The sequence below is a fragment of the Accipiter gentilis genome, chromosome 5 (assembly GCF_929443795.1).
Source record: "Accipiter gentilis chromosome 5, bAccGen1.1, whole genome shotgun sequence".
Taxonomy (NCBI): domain Eukaryota; kingdom Metazoa; phylum Chordata; class Aves; order Accipitriformes; family Accipitridae; genus Astur; species Astur gentilis.
In genome coordinates, this window is record NC_064884.1 from 28,350,986 (window position 1) to 28,376,705 (window position 25,720).

The following is a 25,720-nucleotide window of genomic DNA, read 5'->3' on the forward strand; positions in this document are numbered from 1 at the left end:
CTTGTGTCCTGTATGGGGTATACCATAATTATTAGCTCATGATGATATTTGGTAGAGTTACAGCTTTTAGTTCTTAAGCTCTGCATTTGAAAGTGTTTTGTAGGACTCCCTTGAGGGTCAGGAGTGAGAGTTAGTGGAATGGCTTTTTTGTGAAAAATGCTCTGCATTTGTTTACTGAATGTTTCTGCCCATTTCCCCTTCTCTGTGTGTCTTAATCCTAATAAATAATAGCTGTTTGGTTTTACCCACAATTTTCTGAAGCATGTAAAGTTCTGCCATGTCCGTATCTAAAATTCATAGATTTTTTGGTAGTAAAAATATACTTTTTAATCAGAAGATGTTAATCATTCATTTTCAAGATCATATGAAAAACTGGCAACTTTACTTGAGGGGAAAGTTTAATAAAGTCTGTCTTGTCTGATTTAAAGACCAGGTTTGTGTCTTGTGTCTTTTGATACTATATGTATGCATATACATGGAGATAATAGATGCTTAATTCCATTTGTTAAAGTGGAGTTTTAAAGCTAACTGGTTCCTGCTACATGAAGTTCCATTTTTGAGATATACCCATACACTCTGTACATATATGTAAGTCATATGAAAATTAGTCATGTATAATTAGGGATAAAATTCTTACTTGAAGTTCCTATTTGAGAGAGTTGCAGAGAAGGATGGAGGTTTTTTACAAAAGTACTTAATGTTGCATAATAGCGATACAAGTATCAATCTGAAATCAACAGGAATACTCATTGAGAAAAATAAAGCATAGATCTTCGAAAAATATGTCCTAGTATCTCTGCAAGACTGAACATACCTAGATTTCGCTGTCATTGCTGACTAGTGCTGCAGTAGTATGTTCATAAATCACAAGATGAGTTTGTCTTTCAGTTGTGTTGGGGGGGCATTGCTTTGTTTGCTTATGGGTTTTGCCTTAGAGAATCACTTCTGGGTTTTTTTTGTGTGTTTTGTCTCCTTTAAAGGTCGTTTGTATGCAATGCAAACAGGAATGAAGATTGATAGTAAAACCCCAGAATGCCGTAAATTTTTATCCAAGCTTATGGATCAGTTGGAAGCTGTAAGTAGAATTTATTACTCTCCTCTAAAATGATTCATGATGTTACTTTAATTTTTATTTAAGCTTCTGCAAATACTATCTTTTCTCTGTCATTGGTCATTGATGCAACTATTCTGTATGTAGACTGTATGAATTTAAGTTGTATGTAATAAATTGGCAGACGCATTGAAAGGAGGTAAAGCTATATGTGTATATGAGTGTTTATATGGATGTTTATGTATGCATGCACAAACATAACTGAAATTTTATACAGCAGACATTTGCCATAAGATTTTGTTTAGACAACATGATTTACGATACTTTATTCATACGTATTCTCATGAGAAATCATAATTCATTATGAAATAAATCTGGGAGCTCTAGAATACCTTTTATACTGATTTGGTTTTGTTTCCTTGAAGTCTGTGAGAGTTATTTTCACTGCTCTAGGACTGACTAGCCTAGTCCTTGGGCGCTTTTGAAATTTTTACCGTAAACTGTTGTACCCAGGGATTTTTTAAAACATTTTCTGAAAGATCTAGACACTTCTGATTGTATCCTCTGTTAGAGATTGGGGATCTTATACTTTGAATTTTTGCAAGCACAGTCTTACCTATGTGGGTAGGAGATAGCTATGCCACGCTCTTCTGAGTGGACCTGACAGTATTAAAAAGGAAACAACCTTAAGAAGAACAGTTCAACAAAGAAAAGTCAAGTCATTGTACAGATGGTCAGTTTAAGTTCCAGGAGCTGTTTACGTTCATGTGCTGTAATTTTCAGTAGTCTCGAAGGAAGTAGTGTGTAGATTTCAATGTTTAACTGCTCATTTGAAAGCAGAAAGTAACATTGAAAAATGAAGCAGTGGTTCTTTTTGTGTTCAGTATTAATGATTCGATCCAAAATCTAGCCATAGCAATGCCTGAAGAGTTGGTGTGAAACTGGTGCAACAGGCTTCAATTCTTCAGAAAAAAAATGAAAAGTGAACCATTGCTGTGTTTTATCTCTGATTTTTAGCAATGGAAAATCCAGTGTACAGTGACTTCTTGGTGTGTTATTTCATCAAATTTTGACATCTCTAATGGGGTCTGGTTTTCATCTTCAAAAGGGAAGAGAAGTGGCAGGAGAGACAAGATTAAAACTTTGAAGGATTTTGCTCATCATTTACTAAGGATTTTTTAAATTTATTGGACCCCTTGTGGTACTGCAGCAGCTAATCTGTCTGCAGTGTTCAGTTACCCCTTTTGTTTCAAATTTGAAAAGACTAGAAAAGCAGCAAAACCCCATGGTTTCATCTTTCAGTTGCTGGTAAGATTGACAGCTGATCAGTGACAACTGATTCTCAGGTATTGAAGTTCCTTCTACGTAGTCAAATGGTGGAAGGATGGAGAGAGTACTTCTAGACAGGTCTAATACAGCACATTTGGGTCTAGGAAGTTTGGGTATATTGACAAGTTGGACCTCTGCAGTAATTTAATAGCAGCCATTTTCAGTCTGCCCTTAACCAGCAGGGGGGGCAGAAAGGGGCGCTGCAGGTCTGCCCTAAATGTTTCTCACAGCTTTCTGTGTGTTGCCACAGTTGATTATTTTAGAGGTTAAGACAGAAGCTTATAAACAATCCTGAACTTTATAGTAGCAAAGAATAAAACAGTGTAGATATATCTGGAAATTACCAGATGTGTTCTTTGCAAGAAACTTAATAATATTCCAATTATATGAATTAATTAAACACAGTGATTTTGTATCCAAAATGCATGTTTCTGTCACTTTTACATATGATTGTGGTGTTGTGCTTTTACAATACGTAACTTTTATTTAAATGTTTTTAGTAAAACTAAACCGAATTTGCTTGATTTTAGATTCAAATTATGAATCATCATTTAAAACATCAGTACCACTGTGCAGAATCACAGATTGTGTGAAGGGTGATTTCACAAGTAAAAAACTTGGTTAATTTTAATAGTTTTAGAATTGTATGTAACTGAGTGTCTTTTGTGCATTTGAAATAATATCCATTGAATATCAGATCAAGTATAGTAATTAGTTATTTTCTGAGTGTAAGGTACATATATAGGTTGGTGAAATAGAAACATAAACCATTTTCTTCCTCAGTTAGCTTCAGTGTTTCATTTCAGTATTCATTCTGGCAACTTACAAATTGTGGTACACTCACAAGAAAAACAATTACACTTTGTAAAACAAATACTTTTTGAAAACTACGTAGAATATGAGTTTGACAAAAGTCTTCAAATTTCAGGTTCTATTTGGAAAGTTTATATTACACTACTGAAATCAAGGAACTTTTCTGGCAACATTCTATGTATTAAAAAGTTGGCAGCAATCTAAAAAATATGGAAATGCAGCCTGTGTGATTAAATTTTCTCCACACGCACAGTGAAACATAACTGCTATTCAGAGATTGTTTTTAAATCTTTTGGCAAAATAAAGGCTGCAGGTTAGTATCATGCAGTGTTCCTGTTTTTGTTCTCTAAGGATAACCTAAGATTTCCTTATGTGTGAACAGTAAGCCTATTCAGAAGCTGTAAATCCACCTGTTGTAACTGTTAGAGGGTTATTTGCTTTACTGATTTTTATTAGGAAACCTGACGATTCTTGTACTCTTAATATCTTTGAAAAGAGGTCTTTGAATTGCAGTACACTGCTTAAACTGAAAATTCCAGTAAATCCATAGGTCACTAGACCAGTGAAGGTAAGGCTCAGACACATTGAAAGATGTAATGAACTGCAGTGAAATAACTTTACAAGAGAAGATACATGATCATGCTGACCTAAAGTACCTTTATAAAGCATGCATTACTTTATCAATTGAACTGTGTTGAATCCTGGCACAGGTATCAGAGTGTTTGGTGTTTCAAATAGTAAGGGGAAAAATATCTGTAGCTATTCCTTCACAATATTGTAGTTGTGTTTATTGTTGACTTTTTCTTTTAGTTTGGTTTGTGGTTTTTTTTAAGTATTTTGTGATTGAAGAGGGTATTCAGAGCTACTTATTCATAATATTTCTCCCTCCAAAAGAATGTGCTTCCTCTTTAGCATGCTGCTTTTAGTGTTTGTTATGTTAGAAGTCGGAGTTTTGTGAAATAGTTAAAATGTATGTTGTTTCTTTTTTAAATTGTACTTGGCTTTGTCTAAATCAGCAGCTTCTTGTATTTGAATTAGACTGCAGAATTGTTAAGGTCTAATAAGGTAATTAATGTATTTTTTTTTCAACTTTTTTCAGATGAAAAAGCAATTTGGTGATAATGAAGCAATTACTCAGGAAATTGTTGGTTCTGCTCATGTGGAGAATTATGCTTTGAAAATGTTTTTGTACGCAGACAACGAAGACAGAGCTGGGCAATTTCATAAGTAGGTGAAAATCTTTGTTATCTGAATTAAGATATGGTTCAGGAAATTTGAATATCCAAACTCTCTTTAATTTGACTGGAAACAAGAACTGGACTTTAATGTATCCATTTCTCTTTCAGAAAACTTGATTTGTTACTACTTGTATGTCTTTTAACTTCACACATTAACTGGTATCCTCCTCCTTGGGTTCTTTAAGAGGTTGCTCACCTACTGGCAAGCCTTCTAGAACTCCAGGCTAATACTGAGCTTGACATCAAGCATGTTATACTTTCTACTGTGTAGTGATATTAAAATAATTGTGATGATACATTATGTGATTTGATTTACAGCAATTGCTATGGCATGTTGATGGCTTTTTCTAAGATAATATAGGATGCCCTATGTCCAATATTGAACATTTCAAACTAGAAACTAAGTGCAGAACACATGACCAGCTTTAAAAAATACTGAAACTTCCTGCATAGTAGTCAAGACACTAGTCAATATATTGCTAAATTTAAATACTGTGAAGTACATTCTGTAACATCAGATTAAAAGAAAAAAAAATAGTGATGATTGGCTTGAAATAAGCCAGTATGATCTAAAATGCCAACTTCTAAAATGTGATCCTGAGAGACTGACATTACCAAGTTAGTGAAATGTTTTCTTTTTTTACAGAAACATGATAAAGTCCTTTTATACTGCAAGTCTCCTGATAGATGTTCTAACAGTATTTGGGGAGCTCTCTGAAGAGGTAAGTGTTAGGGATATCAGTGTATTATCTGATTGCTTTTCCTAGCACAGGTGCAAATTACTATTTTAGTTCTGTAAAGTTATTTTTATAATTTGTGATATAAACTTCAAAGAACATAGGTTCTAATTGTGTAGTCAAATACATGCTAGTAAGTCATATGGAATTGTGCTAAGTATTGCATAAATTATATTTGAAATATTCAGACAACTGTTATCTGTTAGAAGATGCTTCATGACTTGAGTATCAGTTAGAAATTCAAAGTCTGATTATTACTGTGAGACAGATTGCATTACATTGAGCAAGTAGGAATGATTGTAGGGAAAAATGATGCAAGGTTCCTGTCTTTTTCCACCTTCACTTTTTTCACCTTGCAAGCCAGAACTTCAGTGCTAGTAATTGAGGTGGAATCGTGTACAGTTTTAGTTAGAACAGATATATTCGATTTTGCAACAAACCCCACTTTTTAAAGGTGATACGGTAAGTTGGAAGAATGTGAATTTACTGCATAAAAAATGGCTTGCTATCTGACCATTAGAACATGACATGTTTAATTCAAAAAATTATCTACTAAAGTAACTAACATGATGCTCTTTATGGCAGGTAATCTTTTAATCAAACCAGTATTCTAGAATTGGCAAAACGAGATCATTATTACTTTTATTAAGGCACACCAGAATAATCTCTTGGTCTGTTTTAAAACAAACTTTTCTATTAGGTGCATGGTCAGCTGCTCTCTGTTATTCATGCCCCACAGAAGAATTAATCTCTGATATAGAGGAGCAGGTACTCTTAATAAAATATTTCTTGTTCTGAAAATTAAGAGTGAGGTTTCCTTGCTAAATTAACTGAATGAGAAGCTCAATTTTAAAATGTAATGGTATAGTTGATAACTTCTGGCAAAGAAAAAAAGAATTAGAGAAAGTGGCTACTGACTCATGAAGACAAGTTTTAAATCTTGTTAAAGGAAGGTTGAAATACCTGGAAAAATAAATAAGAAACTGCAACAGTGCTGAACAGTCTGAGACAGAATCAGCAAGTGCTGAATGTGTCTCTTTTTTTCTTTTTTTTTCCTCACGTGCGTGAGTGTTATAGGCTTCCGTACTTACACTAGTAAAGTGCGTTAGAAACCAAAAGTTCTGCTGCTTTGCAGGCCCATCACAAGCCCGTGGTTGTGTTGGTCCCAAACTATTCCATGCTGTGCTTGGAATTCACAGACTTGAGATTCTGTATGTAAATCCCTGATCTGACAAGTGTGCCTAACATGCAGGCATGTTTGCTTAGTTTAAAATGCAGTTGCCGTGGCTACTTTCATTTGTAAATATTGGAAGGAAGGTAAAAGAATGGTTTTGATAGTGGTGCGCTGCTTGTATACTATGACGTACAGGATTGTAAGTGTAGTTATTAAAGAAAGGTCTTGCCCAAGAAGAACACTTGGCCAAGTGTTCTTGCAAGATTCTACATCTTCCATAGCCTGAGCCTATACCAACCTACAATTTTCATCTATCAAGAGGCACAAGTAAGATTACTCTTTTATGTGATCTCTTAAAACTAGCTGCTATGCACTCTGACATCCTTTATGATATCAAATAATGGTTGCTAGAGCCAGAGAGTAAATGCACATTGAATTGAGCTGAAAAGACAATCATCTTAGACTGTAGGAGACCAGTACACAGGACAGTGCACGGATTTGGTGACTCCCCAGAGGGCCTGAAGCAATCCTTCTTGCAGATGGAAACCATTGTTATAAATGTCAATGTGGAATGCTAGCAGTGGTGTGTTGACTACTAAATGTGTTTGGTTGGGGGGGGGGGGGGGGGGTTGATGCTGAAAGGAGAGAAGTGCTTTGTAATTGGAAAGAAGCAGAATTATCTCATTTCATTTAATCAGTGAAGACTATGTTAAAAGAGTGTACGAGAAATACAGTAGAAGGTTTCCACTGGTTTCTGGCTAGCATCATTGCATTTCAACAGTTTCCTTATCCAGTGTCACATGAAGAAGTGATGGGACAAGTATGACATGTGACTGTCTTAGACTTTTGCAGAAGCTTTTATTAGCCTGAAGTAAGTTCAGCCTGACATCTGGTCATATAGTATGACATCTATATTCAGACCACTTGTGTGTTTTTTCAGTATGTAATTGCCTTCGTATGTATGGAATATCAACTATTAAAAGGCTCTTAAATCAACAGCAGAAGGCATAGAAAGCAGATATTTGACATCTAAAATCAGAAAATGGGTGTTGTAAATAATATGTATATTTTTAATTGGCAGGTGGTTGATTATTGGGTAGTATGAATGGATTGTGTCACAGGAAATAGTAGATGTTCCATATCTCAATATTGGAACTAGGTAAAAGGATTTTCTGGAAGACATGTTTTACAAGACAGCTTACGTCAGATCAGTAAGAAGCTATGTGATAGTAGTGTTATTTTCATTTACCTCAGTAATAATGTTCATACAGTAGGGCAGCCTTCCGAAAAGGGACAGTACTGTGTATTAAAAACAAACTAAAAGCAACAAAATTTAGGTTCTCAGTTCCGGAATGATAAGCTTTGCAGTTGGGATGCACAATGACACACATCAAACACCTTGTTCCCTTCTCCTCACTCCGTCCAGCGTTTTGGTGGGAGGGGTTTGGGCTCATTCTTAAATATGCTTTCCCAGGGGCACCACCAGCCTGGCTGAGAAGCTCAACTCTGTCCTGCCATGGGTGTGCTGTAGCTAGCCGTTCCTGGCACAGGGCAGCCCTGGCCTCTCCTCACAGATACACCCCTGCTGCCCCCAATTGCCAGCACACGGGCACGGACACCTGATAAAACAGCATCTTCATACTTTATCAAGAAATAATTGCGGTATTAGAACAGAAGGGAGATGTACGGGCTGTTAAATCCTGCATAATGGTCTTTTCTAAAAGTATCATACTCTGGATATGAATTTCTGCATTTTGTGGCTTCTAGTGTATTTGTGAATGATAAAAGAATTTCATCTGTAACACTACCTGGCCAGGAATGATTATTAAAAGAAAGTATTTAACAGAAAGCTGTGTTTTCCAATTGTACTTTTCCTTTCTAAGGTATAGTGAATGCATTTTAACAAATCTGTCATCAGGATACGCTTTTTTCTGGAGAACATTTTATTTGTGAAAATGAAAACCATATCTTTCTCCTGGGCTCCATAAGCATCCTGGTGGATAACAGTGTATTAAATAAGAACAAGGGAGCTTTCTGGAGATAGCCATTACACTGTCACTCTCTACCCTGTTCTAGACGACAGTGCAATAGACTTTGTGAAGTGCAATTTTGAATTTCATTTTATTAGTTCACAAAAACTTTGGATGTAGTTTCAGTCAGGACTTTTAAAAAGACGTTATTCTGTCTACCTCAGTTTGCAAACCACTTTACCTGTGATTGATAGTTACTGTGGAAATCTGAGTTCACCAGTACCTTGCAGGTGATGATGTTGATGTGAAACACACTCTCAAGCAGCATTGTTCACTTAGCCAAATTATTCCATTCATCCTTCCACATTTCTCATCTCTGTTTATATTCAGCCTTGTTCCTTGAAATATATTACCTCATAACTGTCAGAACTGGTTATTTCTCTTAAACTTTTGACGAAGTAGTTGATTTGCATAATCAGTTTAAGATTTCTCATAACAATTGAGAATTCTTCCTGGGTTAAAAAAACAGTGTTGTAACAGCCCCAGGAGATATAAAGTGGCCAATCTTCATTTCTTTTTTTGACATACTAAAGTTGTCCGTAAGAACAGTATATTTTAAAAAATGAAATGGGAAATCTCAGAATAGTTGAGATTCTGACATTTCAGTCACTCATGTTTTGTGAAAAGAAGAATTTATGAAAACCCAGGTGAAATGCTTTTCAGCTCAGTTTCTTTTTCCCAGAAACTGAAAATAGTGAAAAATCATGTTGATTTTCTTTAAATACTGAAGTTACTACCACATTTTTTCAATTTCAAACTGTTACCATGGAAATGAAAATGGAATCAGAAAGGCAAGCAGCAGATTTGCTTCTCACTACTGTTGCTTCATATTGACACCATTTCAGAAGATGAGTTGGCAATTGACCATCAATATAGTAATTAATTTTTTGAGAAGCATTAACATTTTTTCTAATAACTCAAGTATCATAACTCCTTGCTCTGCAGGTAGTTTATGTATTGCTAAAGTCCTTAATCTGATTTTTTTAGCTATATTGTGAAGATATTAAATCAAAATATTTTATGTCCTAGAATATCCCACGCATACTACCTTAATCCGCAACTACAGCAGCCTTTCTGTATTCATGCTTTTAAATAGCTTTTTAAAATTTAAAATAATGTAATTAGAAAAGATATATTATTGTTCAGCAGGAGTTGCATTTTAAGTTTCAGGTATTTAAATCTAAAGTAAATAATCATCCAAGTTTATGGAGATAGGAAGTTTTCTTTATTATTTCACATCAGTAATTACCACACAGTGCCCAGCCTTTCACACTGGGTGGTCCTGGTGTAATTTATTTCCTTTTCCTCACATGCTGCACTAATTGAAGATCTCCACATTTTCCTTTCAGGCTGAGAACCTGTTAAAGGTGTTCTTTTTATATATATTTTTTTTAATACACTGATTAATTTTCACATGTGCTGTTTAAAGGGGTGTCAAGTGATAGCAGAGAAAGCAGTTCAGTTTTATAATATCTTCTCATGGTGGAAAACCTGCTTATATTTCTGTTTTGAATGCATTAATTTGCAGAAGTGGGTGGTTAAAATGGCTGGCCTTTTCACTTCCCCAGAATGCCCAGCACAGGAAGTACGCCAGGTGGAAGGCAGCATACATTCATAACTGCTTGAAGAATGGAGAGACTCCTCAGCCTGGGCCTATTGGAATGGAAGGAGAGAGCTTCGGTATGTGTTCCCCTTTTCTTTTTAAAAGAGCAGAGGGCTGGGCTGAGACCAAAATGGTGGTATGCATAGTTCTTCAGGGAGCACCCCACAGGAAGCACAGCTTTCCTGTTTAATGTTCCATTCACAGTGGGCCACCTTCTGCTTTTTCTTCTCTGCTTCTCCTACTGTTATTTTTGTTGGATGTTACTATTTGATTGACTTATTGAATTTTATTTTTTTTCTTTCCTCTGTAGTGGAGATTATTTTGAATACAGCTACTCTCTAAGAAGGCATTGTCACCTTTGGGCCAGAACCATGCATTTCTTTAACTCTACCCACAGTCCTTCTTTTAAATCTGTTTTGTAAAGTTATGATCCCTTTACCAGTTTATCCTCTCTTAGAAGTTAAATCGGAGTCAAAAGGGGATCAATCATAGATAGGTTCAACTTCAAGGCAAACACCTGATTATGAGACAACCCTTTTCTCCCTGTATAATAATGTGGTTTTCAAAACAGGTTTATGGCCTACTCTTTTTAGATTGGATTTCCTGCTGCTTTCTCATTCACCCCCCCTTTCCTTGTGTTTTTAGTTACTCCCTGTGTTCTTCTGGCTACCTGACTTTCTTGTACAGGATTCCTTGAAGTTACCTCCTTAACTGTTAGATAAAAAGTGGTGATTTCCAAGGACAGCCACTTACCGAAATGAATGTTTATCAAAACAGGTTGTTTTAAACCTCCCAAATTGTAACTTTTACTGCCTTCTGTTTAATGCATTCAGACATGTCTAAACTCTGTTGCTAATTTAAAAGTCCTAGCTTTACAGTAAGAAATGTTAGGGGCATCCAAACCTTTCTCATTTAGAGCTTTTTAAAAACAGAGACCACCACTGTGACCTGATGCGAGCTAGCCTCTCCATGAAGTAACAGAACACATACTAAGCAGACTCTCTTTTACAAGAGCTTGCAGATCACATACTAACCTGTTCTAAGAAAGGCAGCTCCATTCTCTTATTTTGTTATGTATATTTTTTCTAAAAATAACAAAACATCAAACCAGAGCTGCCACATTATTTCTAAACTTTATAAATGTTACCCTGTTTCTAAAGTAGAGATCCACAGACTTCACAGATATGTGTTTTTGTGAACTCAAATAAAATCACATAAAAAACTTTTTTTGTTAAACTGCTGAAACAGATTACTGTTTAGTAATAGTATTACTGTTCTGTGTATAAACTGATCATGCTTTTCAGTTATTGATAAAAGCAAAATATATGCACAAATGGTTCATTTCTGAAATACATCAAAATAGAAATGGTATGTAATTGTTAAATTAACTTTCAAAATATTTTCACCCATTTACTTTTCCATTGTTTGCAGGTTTTCTATGCTTAATGCTTTATGGATGTTTAATTATTTTTGCATTTTACCAGTTGCTTTAGATAGCAATCAGTTTCATTAATAAGGGATCTTTTTGTTTTCTTCCCCAGTCAGCGCAGAAGCTTGAAATACAAATTTTAAATGTGAATCTCTTATAGAAAGAGGATGACTTTGGAATGGATATTTTCATTATGCAAATTAAAACAGTCTAATTCTGCACAATGACAATTACCTCTATGTATAATTCTTCACATACCTAATGAAACAGCTAAGAACATTGAATGATTTGAAATTTTCCTCTGAGCTAGTATACAAGACTTTGTGGCTTGAATAAATGTCACTTAAGTTGATGCTCATTTATCACTTAACTTACACTTTAATTTAGTAATACAAATTTTTCTAATAAAAAGGATCAGCAAACAAATCTACAATGCAGAAGAGAGAAATCTAACTTGAAGAGTGTGGCTTGTATCTAATTTGTAGTGCCACCTTGTAGAAGTAGCTACACATGTGTATTAATACAATATGATCCATATATTTACACATGCGTACATACACACACAAGTATTTGTTTCCATTCATTCATGTTTGGGGTCTGTACCTAAGTCTCCAGTGAATTTTGAAGTCTGAGCCTGTAATTTCAAATATGTTATGAATAGGCTTGTAATTCTCTGCATGTTGGTTTTATTTTAAACATGTCAAAACATTAGAAAACTGGTTTCTCTTCTGGTTCTCAATCTTTTCGTCATACAATCTCATATTTTGAAGCTTCTTTCCTGTTTTTTTGTGAAGAAAGAGGAGGATGGGCATGACCTACTATTTATAGAAGGATTAAACTGGTGGTCCTTCCAGTAAGGTGTAGCATCCTATTCCACTTGGCAGCCACTAGCTGATTCTTTAGCAGAAGACAAATGTGCAGCAGAAGATAAAAAGTGACAAAGCATGAATAAAAACTGTCTAGCTTACCACCTTTATCAGACAGTGAGCAAAGTATGAGGAAGTAGAAGACAGGCATTCTTAATCCTTCCAAGCCCACCTTTGTTAGTAGTATATTGCTTGAAGTATGAGGGTTTTCTATTGTCTTCCAAATGTGAACTGGAGAACATGGCATGTAAGATGAAGTTAAGTGGGTCTGAGGTCTGTCTTAAACTATACCTAATGGGATAGCGTAGAGAAGATCTAAGCCAGACTCTTCTTGGACATGCATAGTGATGGGACAACAGGCGATGGACACAGGTCGCAACCAGGAAAATGTGAATTAATTATTAGGAAAATAATTTTCATCATGATTGTGGTCAGGTATTGAAAAGGGAGTCCAACAGAGGTTATAGAATCTCCATCCTTGGAAATATTCAAAACCTGACTGGACACAGTCCTGGGCAACTGGCTCTAGCTGACCCAGCTTGAATGGGGGGTTGGACTAGATAATCTCAAGAGGTCCCTTCCAACCTCAGCCATTCTGTGCCCAGAGCAGAATGATCTGTGTTAGTGCTGCTGTGAGTGAGGAATTGGACCAGGTAACTTGCAGGGATCCTTCAGTCTTCTTACGATTCTGGAAAAAATGGTTGTTATATATGGAAAAAAGAATCAATGGGTGGGAAGGGGAGAGGGCCAGATAAGAGTGCTTCTGAGGTTCAAATTTAGTCAAAAAAGTTTGAAAGGTAGCTCTTCACCGTGTAATTTCTTACCATTTATAAGTCCTGGCCACCATTACGTTGGGGGGGGGGGGGGGGAAGTAAAAAATTATAAAGTACATCATCACCATGAAAGTGTGTACCAGACGTCTATCTCTGTTGCTAGCCTTTATTTTGTTAAAAGTGAACAAAAGTATCTTAAGAGCCTGGGTGCCAATTATAATTTCTTTGCAGTTTTCCTGGATAAAATACTGTTTGGGTATTAACACTCTAGAAACACTACAACATAAGCAAATTCAAATATTTTTGAACAAATAATGAGTTGGATACAATTTGATTTCCAAGTTACTAGTGTATTCTTGTTGTTATGTTTTCCTTACCTAAAGATGCCCTACAGACTTAAACACTGGAATGGCTATCTTACCCACTAAAATATGCTCCAATCTAGGCACAGCTATATTTGAAGTGAAGCATTAGCAAACTAATTTCTTCTCCAACATACAGTCTTTTTCAAGGCAGTTTTCTTAAATGCCGGTGCAGCTGTAGCAAGAGAGACTTATGATGCAATTCCAGCTGCAAACATCACCACATCTTTCTAAGTCAAATTACACCAGTTTGATAGTTTACTGGAGAAGACAATATGTGGGGAAAAAAATCTTTTGTTATAGTGAATGTAATGAATAGCCTAATTAAATATTGTGCTCTTTAGTGGTCTGGCTCATAGCGTGGTAATGTTTACAAAGCTCACCTGATTATGTGAAATGAATTATGAATTCTAAACAATTGCAAAAATAGCATTTCTAAGCAAAGATTACAGAGCTTTTGCTAAAAATCTGTGTGTGCAGCTTGTGTAGAGACAGTAATTGTTCCTCAGCAGCAACAAATAGGCTCTTTCTTCGTTTTATTAATGTGGAGGCAAAAGTAACTGACTTGCTCAAGGCTGCAAAAGAAACTGTTGTAGGAGGGAAAGTAGAATTCAGACTTTATTCAAATCCCTACTATTCATGACAGGTCATTACAAGCAGTAGTGTGAGTTGGTGAAGACTGTTGCTTTCATTACCAAGTTATGTGTACATGCAACTTAAAAGGGATGCAAATGCTGAGTGAGCCAAAATTTTAACAACCTTATTGATGGGGAGCCTGCAATATCTATAATCTGGCAATATCTTTGTTGAATTGTATTTCATGTAGTAAGAGAATTTCTTACACTCTTATTTTCTGAGCAATTAAATGAAAAATACTTTTTGACGTTTATTTGTGGATATTAACTCTGTAAAGTAGGTGCCCATAATGTTTTACACAACCAAGACAAAAATTTTATGCAAATTATTTTTATTAGAAGAATCAGTTAAAAAAAAGTGTGAATTCTCGCTTTGTGCATCATAAGAAGAAAAGCAGCATTGTTTGAATGTATGACTGGACCTTCCCCATTCCTTTCTGCTTGCTCATTTTCTTCTTCTCCTTGCAAGTGGAAAAAGTCTGTTTAAACAGAGTGAAACTAGGTCTCTGTAGCTTGACAAATTACTATTTCTTTCCAAATTGTTATTTTCTTTGTGATTCTTGAAAACCATACTGTAACTCTTGGAGATGTTTTTACAGTAACATAGGCATGCTTTATGCAGTTCTGCTGTTGGATTTATGGATGCTTTTGTCAGGATGCCACCATGGAAACCTTAAAATGACATGCGTAATTTATTAATGCAGTTGGAATACAAGTCTGAGAGTCCACATAAAGGTCACTTGGCAGTAACCCTAGGTCACTCAACAAGATTTTACACTAATGGAAAAAAAATTAAAAGTATAATTTCAAATATTAAAAAGTTCCTAAATGGTTATGGTATGGCCATAGTAAAATACATTAAATGTCACCACTTTCATTGCAATATATGATATGTCTTCTACATTTATATCACAGAATTCCAGGAAAACTTCGTAGTCCTAACTAGTAGAAAGAACAGTGTATGAAAAGTTGATTGAATTTTTAGTCCATTTCTCAATGTTATAGAAAAAAAAATAGACACTTATATATTCTTAAAAAAGCAGTGTTCCAATAGTTCCTTACATTGTGCATCTTTTAGCAACATCTCAAGCTAAAGAGGAACAGTACGGCAGAATGAGAAAAAGAAAATGTTTTTAAATTAAAATCAATGGATTACCTTTTTAATTCTCTGGACTCCTTAAAAATAGGAGTCCAGAGGATTGGAGGAGTCTGGATTCCTTAAAAATAAAAATTTTGCTAGTTTTAAATTTAGTGCTTTGGGCTGCTGAAGTTAACTCATAATTGGTGCTTCCTTACAAGGGAATGCCATTAAACCTTGAAAATCCTCTATTTATATGAAAGTATCTTTGGACAGTTGGTTAAGGGGCCAGGGGTATCAGCCTCATTCCACGAAGTCTTGCCTTCAATAAATAAAAAATAATTTAAACAAACAGGTAGTCTGGGTATACTGTAGCTCTGAGGAAAACCTAAAGAGCACATGGATTCATTATGCTGGGATCTAAGCACAAAGGCTGATGAGGTTCCAAGACAAGAAACTCAGCTGGAGCTGAAACTGAATGTGAAACAATAGTGTCCCTGTTTCACAGCCTAGTATTTCAGCATCCTTAAGCAAATTGCAAGGAACTGTAAATTCTAGGGCATTACTGCTTTATGAGAAATTAATTCTCTAATTTTCAAGTGTTCATTCCCATTCCCTGGAAAAGATTTGTTTTTCAATAATGTTATGGATGTTCGAACCACAGAACTTAAAAACAGTTTGTTGACTTAAATATTCTTTTCGAGCAGTCTGAAAACCTTTTATATAGCACTACTGTTAAAACTCTTCACAAATATTGAAAGTGCATATCTCAAAATGGTTCTAATACTTTAATCTTTGATAAAGAATATTTTAAATATTTACTTTGCAGAAAGAATAGTTGCAATGTGTTGATGACATTTGGGCACTTTAAACACCTAAGAAAAGTTAATTTAAACAAAGCTACTTTTATGTTTAATACAGTTTAATATTTGCCAATTGCATAATGAGCAAATCAAACAGTTTAGCTAGATCTTTTGATACATATACCTGATTAAAAACTATGTTGCCCTTTTGTGAATTTGCCTCTTACAGGCACTGTTATTAAGGGTGGTCAGCGCTTCTAACGCTTTTTTTTTTTTGTTGGGTTGGGGTTTTTTGTTTGTTTAAAACATTGCCAGAACCATTTGAGTTCCTATCTTCCGTGGCCAGTGTTGCCTACAGCATTGCACTTTTAAAGGAGTGACTAGAGACCATGAACTATGAGGAAGTCTGAAGCTGAAACTGGGAATATGTTGGAGAGCAGGTTGGGAGGTAGTGCAAGACAGACACAAGTATGGGGCAAGGGGTTGCAGATATGGGATATGAAGTCCTGGTGCAGAGGGAGAGAAATCAGAATGGGACTGAAGAGCCAGATAAGGGCAACAGGAAGCTGCAGGGCAGAATAAAGGAATAAATGCATTAATGGTTTAAGTCTGGGCAAGAACTCACTGGTAATTTCTCTTAGTTGAGATACTAAGTATAATGAAACCATGTTTTCTCCCACTCTCTCAGTCTCAAAAGTGGCTAAATTTTTTACATCAGCTTTCCCAAAATACTAGCTTCAGGCAGGCACCCAACATAGAAAATCCAACTTTATGGCTACAATTGGACCAAGCTATAAATAATCAATAACAGTGTTACAAGTAAACTTGGGCAGCCTTACCTTCAGACAGCATAAGTGTTGTGCATAACTATTTCATTAATCTTATGTATAGTAAGTCTCTGGGATTTTGTTAAACTAAATTTTATTTTCTGGAACTGTTTTAAAACAATTTTTTTAGTGACCACCAAAACCACTGAAAAGTATAGCAGTCAACCAATGGCTTATTCCTATCATTACGTCATTATTTGAAAGGCAGCATATCCGGTGTTTACTTTTGAATCTCACTTTTTTTGGCCAGTTTTAACACATTTAATTTTTCTTCCATGCATGTTAGCCATATGATATTGCAGTATGAGTTACTAGCAAAAAATACAGCAAAGGAAAAATCTGGCACCTTAAGATATTCTTTGCCTTCCAGAAATCTGCCAGATGTTTGTTTGCATGTCAGGAATAGCCTCATAAAACCACAGCCTGAATTACTGGTTGCAGCAAGTGAAAGTAATTTTTACAAGAATAACATACAAAAATTTTACCATAGTCTGTGTTTTTATATTAAATTTTGCAAGCAGTGCTTGACATACCTGACAGAACTTTGCTTCTAATACTTTTAAATAAAGTTTCTTGGTATTAGACTGTGGATTTGGGGGATTTGCTTATTAGTACTTGGATATTCTGAATGAAACTAAAATACTACAACTTTGCAATATAAAACAAAAATATATTCTTTAACTGTGTATTTATTAAAGTCCAGTAAAAATGTCCTAATGACAATACTGCTGATTTTACTCCACATTATAGCCTTTTTTTGTAGTAAATAGTATTGTGAATTAGAAGGTGTCTAGTCATTTTTAGTAAAGGTACCTGAATTTTTCTGGAAGAGGGCTTTACATGGGAAAAAAAATCTGATATTTGTGATAGTAATATTTGTAATAGTAGACTGTTTAATTATTAAGCAGAAGAGGCGTTTGCATAACAAACAGTCTTGTATAGTTGAAGATCAGTGTGGATTTCATAAAGAACATCTTTTTTGCCAGCTCTAGACATATACAAGTTTTGTGCTCCCATATTCCCTTTGCTCCCTTTCAAGAGCTGGGTGTTAACAAAGCCATTCCCCAAACTGCTCATTTCACCTGACATTATTGATACAGATGAACACACACTGTAAAAGAAAATTAGCTTTTTTAAATTGAACTGAATTCAAATTAAGGAGCAGAAATCAACCATGTTCTAAATTAACTGGGTCATTAGCATAATAAAATTGGACCATTAGCCTTCAATGCAACATTGAATAAACTAGACCAGAACCTTAAGAACAAGACTAGATTGAAAAATAATATATATGTTCTTTGTACATGCTAGGGGATATATTGAACCTCATTGTTCTTACAAAAAAGGTCTTTGAAAGTCTGTGAGTTGCTTTTGTTGCTTTTTTACTTTGTCAAATCAGCTGTAGGTGGTTTGGGTTGATAAATGTTTTATGTCACACTGTGGTGCAACTTTTCTACTAACTATAATTTGAAAGGAGGTTGTAAAAGAAAGCCTAAGTATTCAAGTGTTTGTACAGAAGTGTTGCAGTAATTCCTGTTCTGTGTCATCCTAGCAGATGTTGAAAGGGAAGAAGCAGGGTCATCTTCTCTCCATAGTGGAACGACTCAACCAACATCAACATCTACATATGAAGCTAACAACATACCAACTAGTAATTACACTGGCATACATATACCACCAGGTGCCCATGCACCAGCCAACACTCCAGCTGAAGTCCCTCATAACACAGGTATGTCTGAAACGCCCAAAAAATTCATGGCTTTATTGACAGATGAATTCTAGCCTTCTTTACATTACATAAACTAAAATAGTACAGGTATTCTATGGCAGAAGAAACTTCCTAAATTAACATAAAAATGTCATCAAAAATATATTTTTATGTTTTTATGGTTTTTAAAATACATAATTCATATTTTGGAGCACTTTGCCAGAAGAGATATATGGACTGAAAGGGTGAGTGTTCCTGCAGACAGAAATTTTTTTTTCTTCTCTAGAATCATGCGTTGCAACATCTATACTGTAAAGCACTATTTGAATCTTTCACTTGATAGATGAAATTGTATTACTTCAATTCATATTTAGCTTTCCCTGTGCAGATAGACTGCTGTTCTTTATGTGGGAACATATCAAATATAATGTTGAAACTGTTAAAACAACACTATAACAATCATGCCTGATGTATAGTTCATACTTTTCTTCTATTTGGTTTATGCTCCTTTTCCTATGCAAGTACTGCAGTGTGATTGACCTCAAACAATATTATTAATGGAAATTTTGTCCCTACTGCTAAACATACTGACTCCTGCATCCTTCTTATTCTGTGTCATTTTTGGACCAAACCCAAGTTATCAAAAATCCAAAGTTCTTCCCAGTTGTGGTATTAAAAAAAAAAAAAAAAAAAAAGTTGTGTTAAATGATTTGTGAATGCAACTTTTTCACTTCATGTTACCTTTTTATAATGATGTTTAATAAGACTAACAAATTAAAAGCTCTTGATTTCAATCCTGATGATAATTTGATTGTTCAGATACGTTTTTATATTACCGAACATATGAGATATTTTTTGTCCCACAGCCTCTCCTTTTCTTTTACTTTCTCATTTTAAGAATGCTTCACCCTATGAAAAGTTCAGGATGCTCATTTTTTCAGATTTATCAAAGGGAAATCCTTTAGATAGGTGGGTGTTTGGGGTCTGGGAGGGGGAGAGTGTTGCTTTTTTACATTCAGTCTCGGTAAATGTTAGCTCTTCGTTTTTACCAGATCTGAAAATTATGGAAAGTGTACCTTGTTGGAATACATGGAATTCTTCGCATTACATAGTTTTAACCCCATCAGTCATTCCATGAAATAACAGATAATGTAGAAAAGTGATTATACCATCTTCCTACATAGCAGATGTTATAGAAATAACTTTGTTAGTCTGGTATGTTCTGGATAGACTGCAAAAGTACAGTTTTGGATCAAGGCAAATGAGAGTGTCTAAAATGTGAACGCAGATACAAGAACGCTTCACAGTGTAAAGTGCTGTTTCTTCTAGTATCACTATTTCCCTTTTAAATCTAGCTAGCTTTTTTTATTCTCACTGATTGTTTTTGAAGGAATTGGGAAGGAGATAGTTTGCAAGTGTGAGATGGCAGGCATGGGGCTTTAAAAATACAATAATGGAGACTCTGTCTGATATTAAATGGCAGAATTTAAACTTCAAATATAAAATTTTATTCCTACTCTTTTTTTAGCAGGTTTTCCTCAGTACTCTAGGGTAACCAGTGTCTTTTGGACTAGTATTTTCTTTTTCTTTTTTTTTAATGCTTGAAATTAAATTTCTGTGAAATACTGTACTGATAAAATGAATGATAGTCTGTAAATTCTTCTGTATTACTTTATAAAACATCCATAGTCTGAAGCAAGGGTTTTAAAATTATTTGTTACAAACTTTCAGAATTGGGAAGCTATCAGCTGCTTAATTTAAAAATCATGGAGTCATTATGTTTACCTGTTCTGTTTTCTTATTTCATTTGCTTACTTTTAAAGTCTATAGATAAAAATAACCAAAGTCCAATTTTTGCATTGATTTGCAGGAGTGACAAGTAACACCATTCAGCCTGCTCCTCAGAATATTCCTCTAGTCGATTCTTCCCTTTACAGTGCTCAGTCTGCAGGTAAGGTGGTGGTGTTTGTATTGTCTGTACATGGACATGCTGTGTCCTGTGTGTCTAACCCTGCACTGAAGGAAGAAGTGACATCGTTATCTGAATGCTATTAATTAAAAAATTGTAAAAATAATGGACATCATCTAAGCATTGTGTTGCTAAGAGTTTTTAATAGTTTCTGAAAGCTTTGCTACAGTGTATGTTTAGTGTTTGTCTGACTTTTTTGAACCAGTGAACTAGCATTGCGTTAGGCTTTTTTAATATTTATGTTGCTTCTCAGGTGAGGTTGTGATATACTTAGCAAAGCCTATATTCATGATGGCCTTTGCTAAATGATATTTTTGGTAATCAATACACATTCCCTTTACTTAAAATTTCTTCTACAGGGTCAGTACATAAGTAATTTATTCACTTCATTAAATAATCATGACATTCCAATGGTGTTTTTTGTTGCAGCATAATTATGTGTGCTTGTTGATTATAAGTAGTATCTGTATTAAATGAAATAATTTATAAGGTATTGCTAATGATGTCATTTTGATGTACCATTTAATCAAGGCTTTTATCTTTTAAAATGACGTCTGTCTTTGATGTTAAAATCACTAATAATCTATATTACATGGATTTTATGTCTGCTTGCATATATCATGCTTTAAAGTGCACACACAAATACTAACCCTAGGAAAACCGTGGCCTGTGAAAGAGTAGTGACTGACAATAAAGCTGGAATCATCCTAGAATCTAGTTTGAACACTGATGTGCGTTTGGACAAATTATTAACTGTTTTCTAGGAATTTTTCTGTTTGGAGTAGAGGTAATAAAAAGATAATTTGCATCCCTTTGTAATAATCAGATTTTTATTGGCAGTGTAATGTGGATGTTAAGTGAGGAGGACGTCTAGAAGTCCTGGTATGAAGTCTCTTCACATTCTACCCTATAGTTTATCCTCACCAGGGAAAGCTGATAGTATACGTAATTGATGCTTTAAGTTCCAGTACTAGATACAGTCAAATGTTGCCTATTAAGACTACTGAGTTTAGATAGGTATATATTCTTGTATATAGTAATTTACAAATATTTAGTTAGATATTTTAGTTTATTATGTTGTTGAAGAGGGTGTCTATGTTAAAATACCAGCTTTACTGAAAAAGCATTTTTGAATGCTGTAATAAGAATTCAGTGTTTAGCTTGATTTTCATCTGCTGTCATAAGAATGCTCAAGGACATGTCCATCTTATATTAGGAGCCATTTTTGTAGAAGATGTTTTAAAAAGGTAAAAATAATAAAATTTACCTTTGATAGAGACATATTAACCTTTAGTATTCTCTTAAAGAACAAAAGGCACATCTTATTGTTTGTCTGGCATATTACTGTAATGTCTCATGTGACAGTGAACTCATTTTACTGAAAACAATACCTCAGACTCTTGCTGACCCATTTAAACTGGGTGATAGTTTTTGAGTTTTGGGGGCTGTTGTGGGCGTCTTGGTAGCTCCTTAACCAAAACAGCTGAAGGCTTTACTTAAGCTTTACTGTAGTAACTGCTAGTTGGAAAGTAAATTTTGGGTTGTTTGGCAGCAAAGCTTTCGTATTTAACCAACATATCTTCTTGACAGTCATGCTAATAGGTTTTTTGATAACTACTCTGAAAATTTTAGTCATCATCGTGTCTTGGTTTGAATGTTTAATTCTAGTTGTCAAAAATGTCATAATTTTGATTTAAAGTTTAATTCTTCATTAAGTATTAGAAGTTCTGTTATTTGGTATCTGGACAGTATCAGTGCGTTGCTCCCTCTAGCCACTTACCTGTGATAACCTGATTTAATAAGTACATAAATATAAATAAAAAGGAATTGAGTGAATTAAGATACCCTGTGTTTGTGAGAATTCATAATAACTACTGTTGTGTAATTAAGAGATTAAGACCCTTGCTAAGCACAGTGATGAATCTCTCACTTGATCTAACCTGAGTATTTGCACGCCTGCGTTCCTCCTCTGCACATCTGTTGTGTCACTACATGTTTGGGTCTTGTAACAGCTTAAAGTGTTAACATTCTTATGAGGGAGTTTTGCAAAAGTGCACCCGAAGAAGTGATACAGCTCATACAGATCCTTGGTTCTGAAAGCTTAGAAAATACACTGTAAATTATGCATGAGTTTGAGACGGCATAAGGGATATGTCAGTCAGTAGACATACAGTAAGAATTTTGTTTGTATGAATAGAATTAAGAAGCTTGAGAGCAATGGAAAGTGTTTGTCCTTGACTGTCACCATCCTGTCACTCATGCCTGGTCATTACCCAAAACATCCTCCCTTCAGCTGTATGTGTAAGAATAATGGCAGATATCATTCTTCTCCCCATGCTGCTGAGGAGTCCTTTTTATGCCAACAGTACTCTGTTCCACAGTAGCCTTGTTCCCTGACCTGTAAGTAGATATAGAAATGCTTGTATCTCACAATGGACATAGTAAACTGTAGGACCCAGGAGCTCTCCCCCGTTCCTGATTTGCAATACATATATATTCAGGCTAGATCCTGGCTGTGTACTGAGGTTAGACCTTGGTATGCACCATTGCTATGGAATTGAAGTTTCCTTTGGATGGGAAGAAGGGATCAGTGTTGCCCTCCAGTAGATCCATAGAGCTAGCACAGTGCAAAGTACACGTGCTCCATGATTCAGACACGATGTCTGTGTCTATACTAATAAATTAAACATGCCTGTAAATATTTGACAGAGAACAGCTGGCACAGAACCACTTACATCCATACTATTAAACTTTTAAACCTTCTAAACAAGGTAGTTTGAGAAGGCTGCCAATCCTGAATGGTCTCTAGCCTGTTCTGACCACAAGTCATGCCCAGGAATTGTTTGGGAAAGTGCTAGTTTGCATGGGCCAAAACCATACTGGAGTCTGTTCCAGCAGTTTGACAGTGTAGACAGTGAAGTTTGAGTGCTGCAACGCATTCTCTGGCACTGTTGAATGTACTAGTAGAGGCATAGCCAAACAGGATATTCCACATATTCCTGCAAGACTCTTTCTGGTAGTAAGATCAAATGTATATTTTTAAAATAAATTATATATTTTCTTTCCATCTCCTAACATGGCAGAAGCAATATGATTAATGCTATGATGGGAGAGAAACTTTTGGTGGAGAAGAGTAGAATATTTTATCAAAAGAATATTAAGTTAAAGTAACACTATTCCTTTGATTTTAGTCAGCATGAATCCTTCAATAATTTTCCTGTCCTGTGGGAACAGGTTTCAGAGTTTAACATTGACTTTTGTAAGTGTCAAAGCTTATGCAATTAAGCATTGGTTAATGCCTCTGACAACAGAATGTAGAGCAGCTACACAGCAACTTTGTATAATGTGTGCCTGCACTTCTCTGGTGTAGTTTGCTTAAAAAATTTATTACCCCTAGATTTTGTTAACACTGAATGCATTCATGGTTGTGCTACACAGTTTTTATAAAGTCTTATTACGTTACCATATGCTCCCTTCCACAGGTGGCATAGTACAGAGAAACAATTTGTCCATTCTAGTTGTGTGTATAATAATGTTTGATTTTCTACACACAAAGTAGAAATAATAGTTTGACATTTTACATGTTTTCATGATCTTAAGAAGAAATCTTTGAGGATTTATATTTTTAAGATCTTAAGTGCTTTAATGGGAAAAAAGAGCATCTTGTTTCAAAAATCATTTCAGTTACCTTTGCCATCTCTGTTTTTATACACCAAGTTATATTATTAAAATGTTCTTAAATCAGCTGCCTTGTATTTGGGCAACTTCATAAAAAGGAAAAACATCCAATGGCTAGAGAAGACTACAAGGGAGAAGCAGATACATCATATAAAAAATACATTATTTTCATTCTAAAACTGCTTTTTTCCCCAGCATGATCTTCAGCATCTCTAGTCAAATTGCCTTTCGGTTTTCACTTTGTGTTCCTTGTAAACTAAAAGAATCATGCTGCTTGTTACAGATTCCATATGTGTCTCAGGTTTCAGTAATAAATATAACTATTGTGCTAATAATTTCAGATTAACACAGAAGCAGGTCTGTTTCAGGATACATACAGTATACTTTTCCCATCTCAATGTTGTTGGGTTTTTTTAGAGCTCAGAATCACAGGATGGTTGAGATTGGAAGGGACCGCTGGAGGTCATCTCATCCAACCCCTCTGCTCAAGCAAGGGTCCTGTAAAACAGGTTGCTCAGGACCATGTCCTTTGTGTCTCCTCCTGCCCCTGCACTCTCCCCATGGTTTAATTTGCAGCACTGATGGAAGAAGTTTGAGAAAAAATGGCATTGTTAATTCAAAAGACAGCTTTTGAATCTTTCCAAGGATGGAGACTCCACAACATTTCTGGGCAACCTGTGCCAGTGCTCGGTCAGCCTCACAGTAAAAAGTGTTTCCTCGTGTTCAGAGGGAACCTCCTGTGTTTCAGTTTTGTGCCTACCACCTCTGGTCCTCTCACTGGGCACCACTGAAAAGAGCCTGGCTCCATCCTCTATGCACCCTCCCTTCAGGTATTTATATACATTTGGTAAGATACCCCTGAGCCTTCTCTTCTCCAGGCTGAACAGTCCCAGGTCTCTCAGCTCTCCTCATATGAGAGGTCTTCCGATCCCTTAATCATCTTTGTGGCCCTTCACTGGACTCTCTCCAGGATGTCAGTCTCTCTACGGTACTGAGAAATTCAGAACGGGCCACAGCACTCCAGGTGTGGCCTCACTAGTGCTGAATGAAGGGGAAGGATCACATCCCTCCACCTGCTGGCAACACTGGTCCTAATGCAGCCCAGGATGCCATTAGCCCTCTTTGCTGCAAGGGCAGATTGTTGGCTTGTGGACAAATTGGTGTCCACCAGGACCCGCAGGTCCTTTTCTGCAAAGCTGCTTTCCTTTTCTCCAAAGCTGCCTAACCCTTAGAATATTTAAATTGAAGTCAGTTACTAACTTTTGTGGTTATACCTTTGATGTAAGTACAGACATTATAGTTAAGTTTCACATTATTTTGAAAACTCAAGAACACAGAGCTGGTTTATTTCTGTTCTGCTTGCCCATTGTGAGGTGCTGACTTCAATAGGAGCTGAGGCCACTGAGCACATCAAAAGATCAACACCCTTACTGTGTAAACTTTGGTTTATAAATGTAAAATGGTTAACTTTTTTCCCTCAAGTTATGTCATAATAGCATCTGAAGTAGATTTCATAATAAATAAGGCTTTATGCCAGCGAAACATTAATAGAGCTCATACTGTAAAAATAAGATTAGACTGGTGAATTTAGGCTTCCTTCCAATAAATTAGTTGAAT

The 25,720-nt window shown here is 35.5% G+C and overlaps 1 protein-coding gene across 6 annotated transcripts in view; it reads left to right on the forward strand.

Annotated features, from left to right (window-relative positions):
• The window catches only part of VTA1 (vesicle trafficking 1), a 44,131-nt gene that overhangs the window by 13,037 nt on the left and 5,374 nt on the right, over positions 1–25,720 (forward strand). For 5 of the 6 annotated variants that reach the window (XM_049800940.1, XM_049800945.1, XM_049800944.1 and 2 more), the window contains exons 2-7: positions 981–1,075; positions 4,293–4,420; positions 5,078–5,153; positions 9,941–10,052; positions 18,301–18,477; positions 20,327–20,407. In XM_049800940.1, the coding sequence (XP_049656897.1) occupies positions 981–1,075; positions 4,293–4,420; positions 5,078–5,153; positions 9,941–10,052; positions 18,301–18,477; positions 20,327–20,407 (669 nt within the window). The remainder of the gene's footprint in view (positions 1–980; positions 1,076–4,292; positions 4,421–5,077; positions 5,154–9,940; positions 10,053–18,300; positions 18,478–20,326; positions 20,408–25,720) is intronic. The other variant, XM_049800941.1, reaches the window with a different exon arrangement.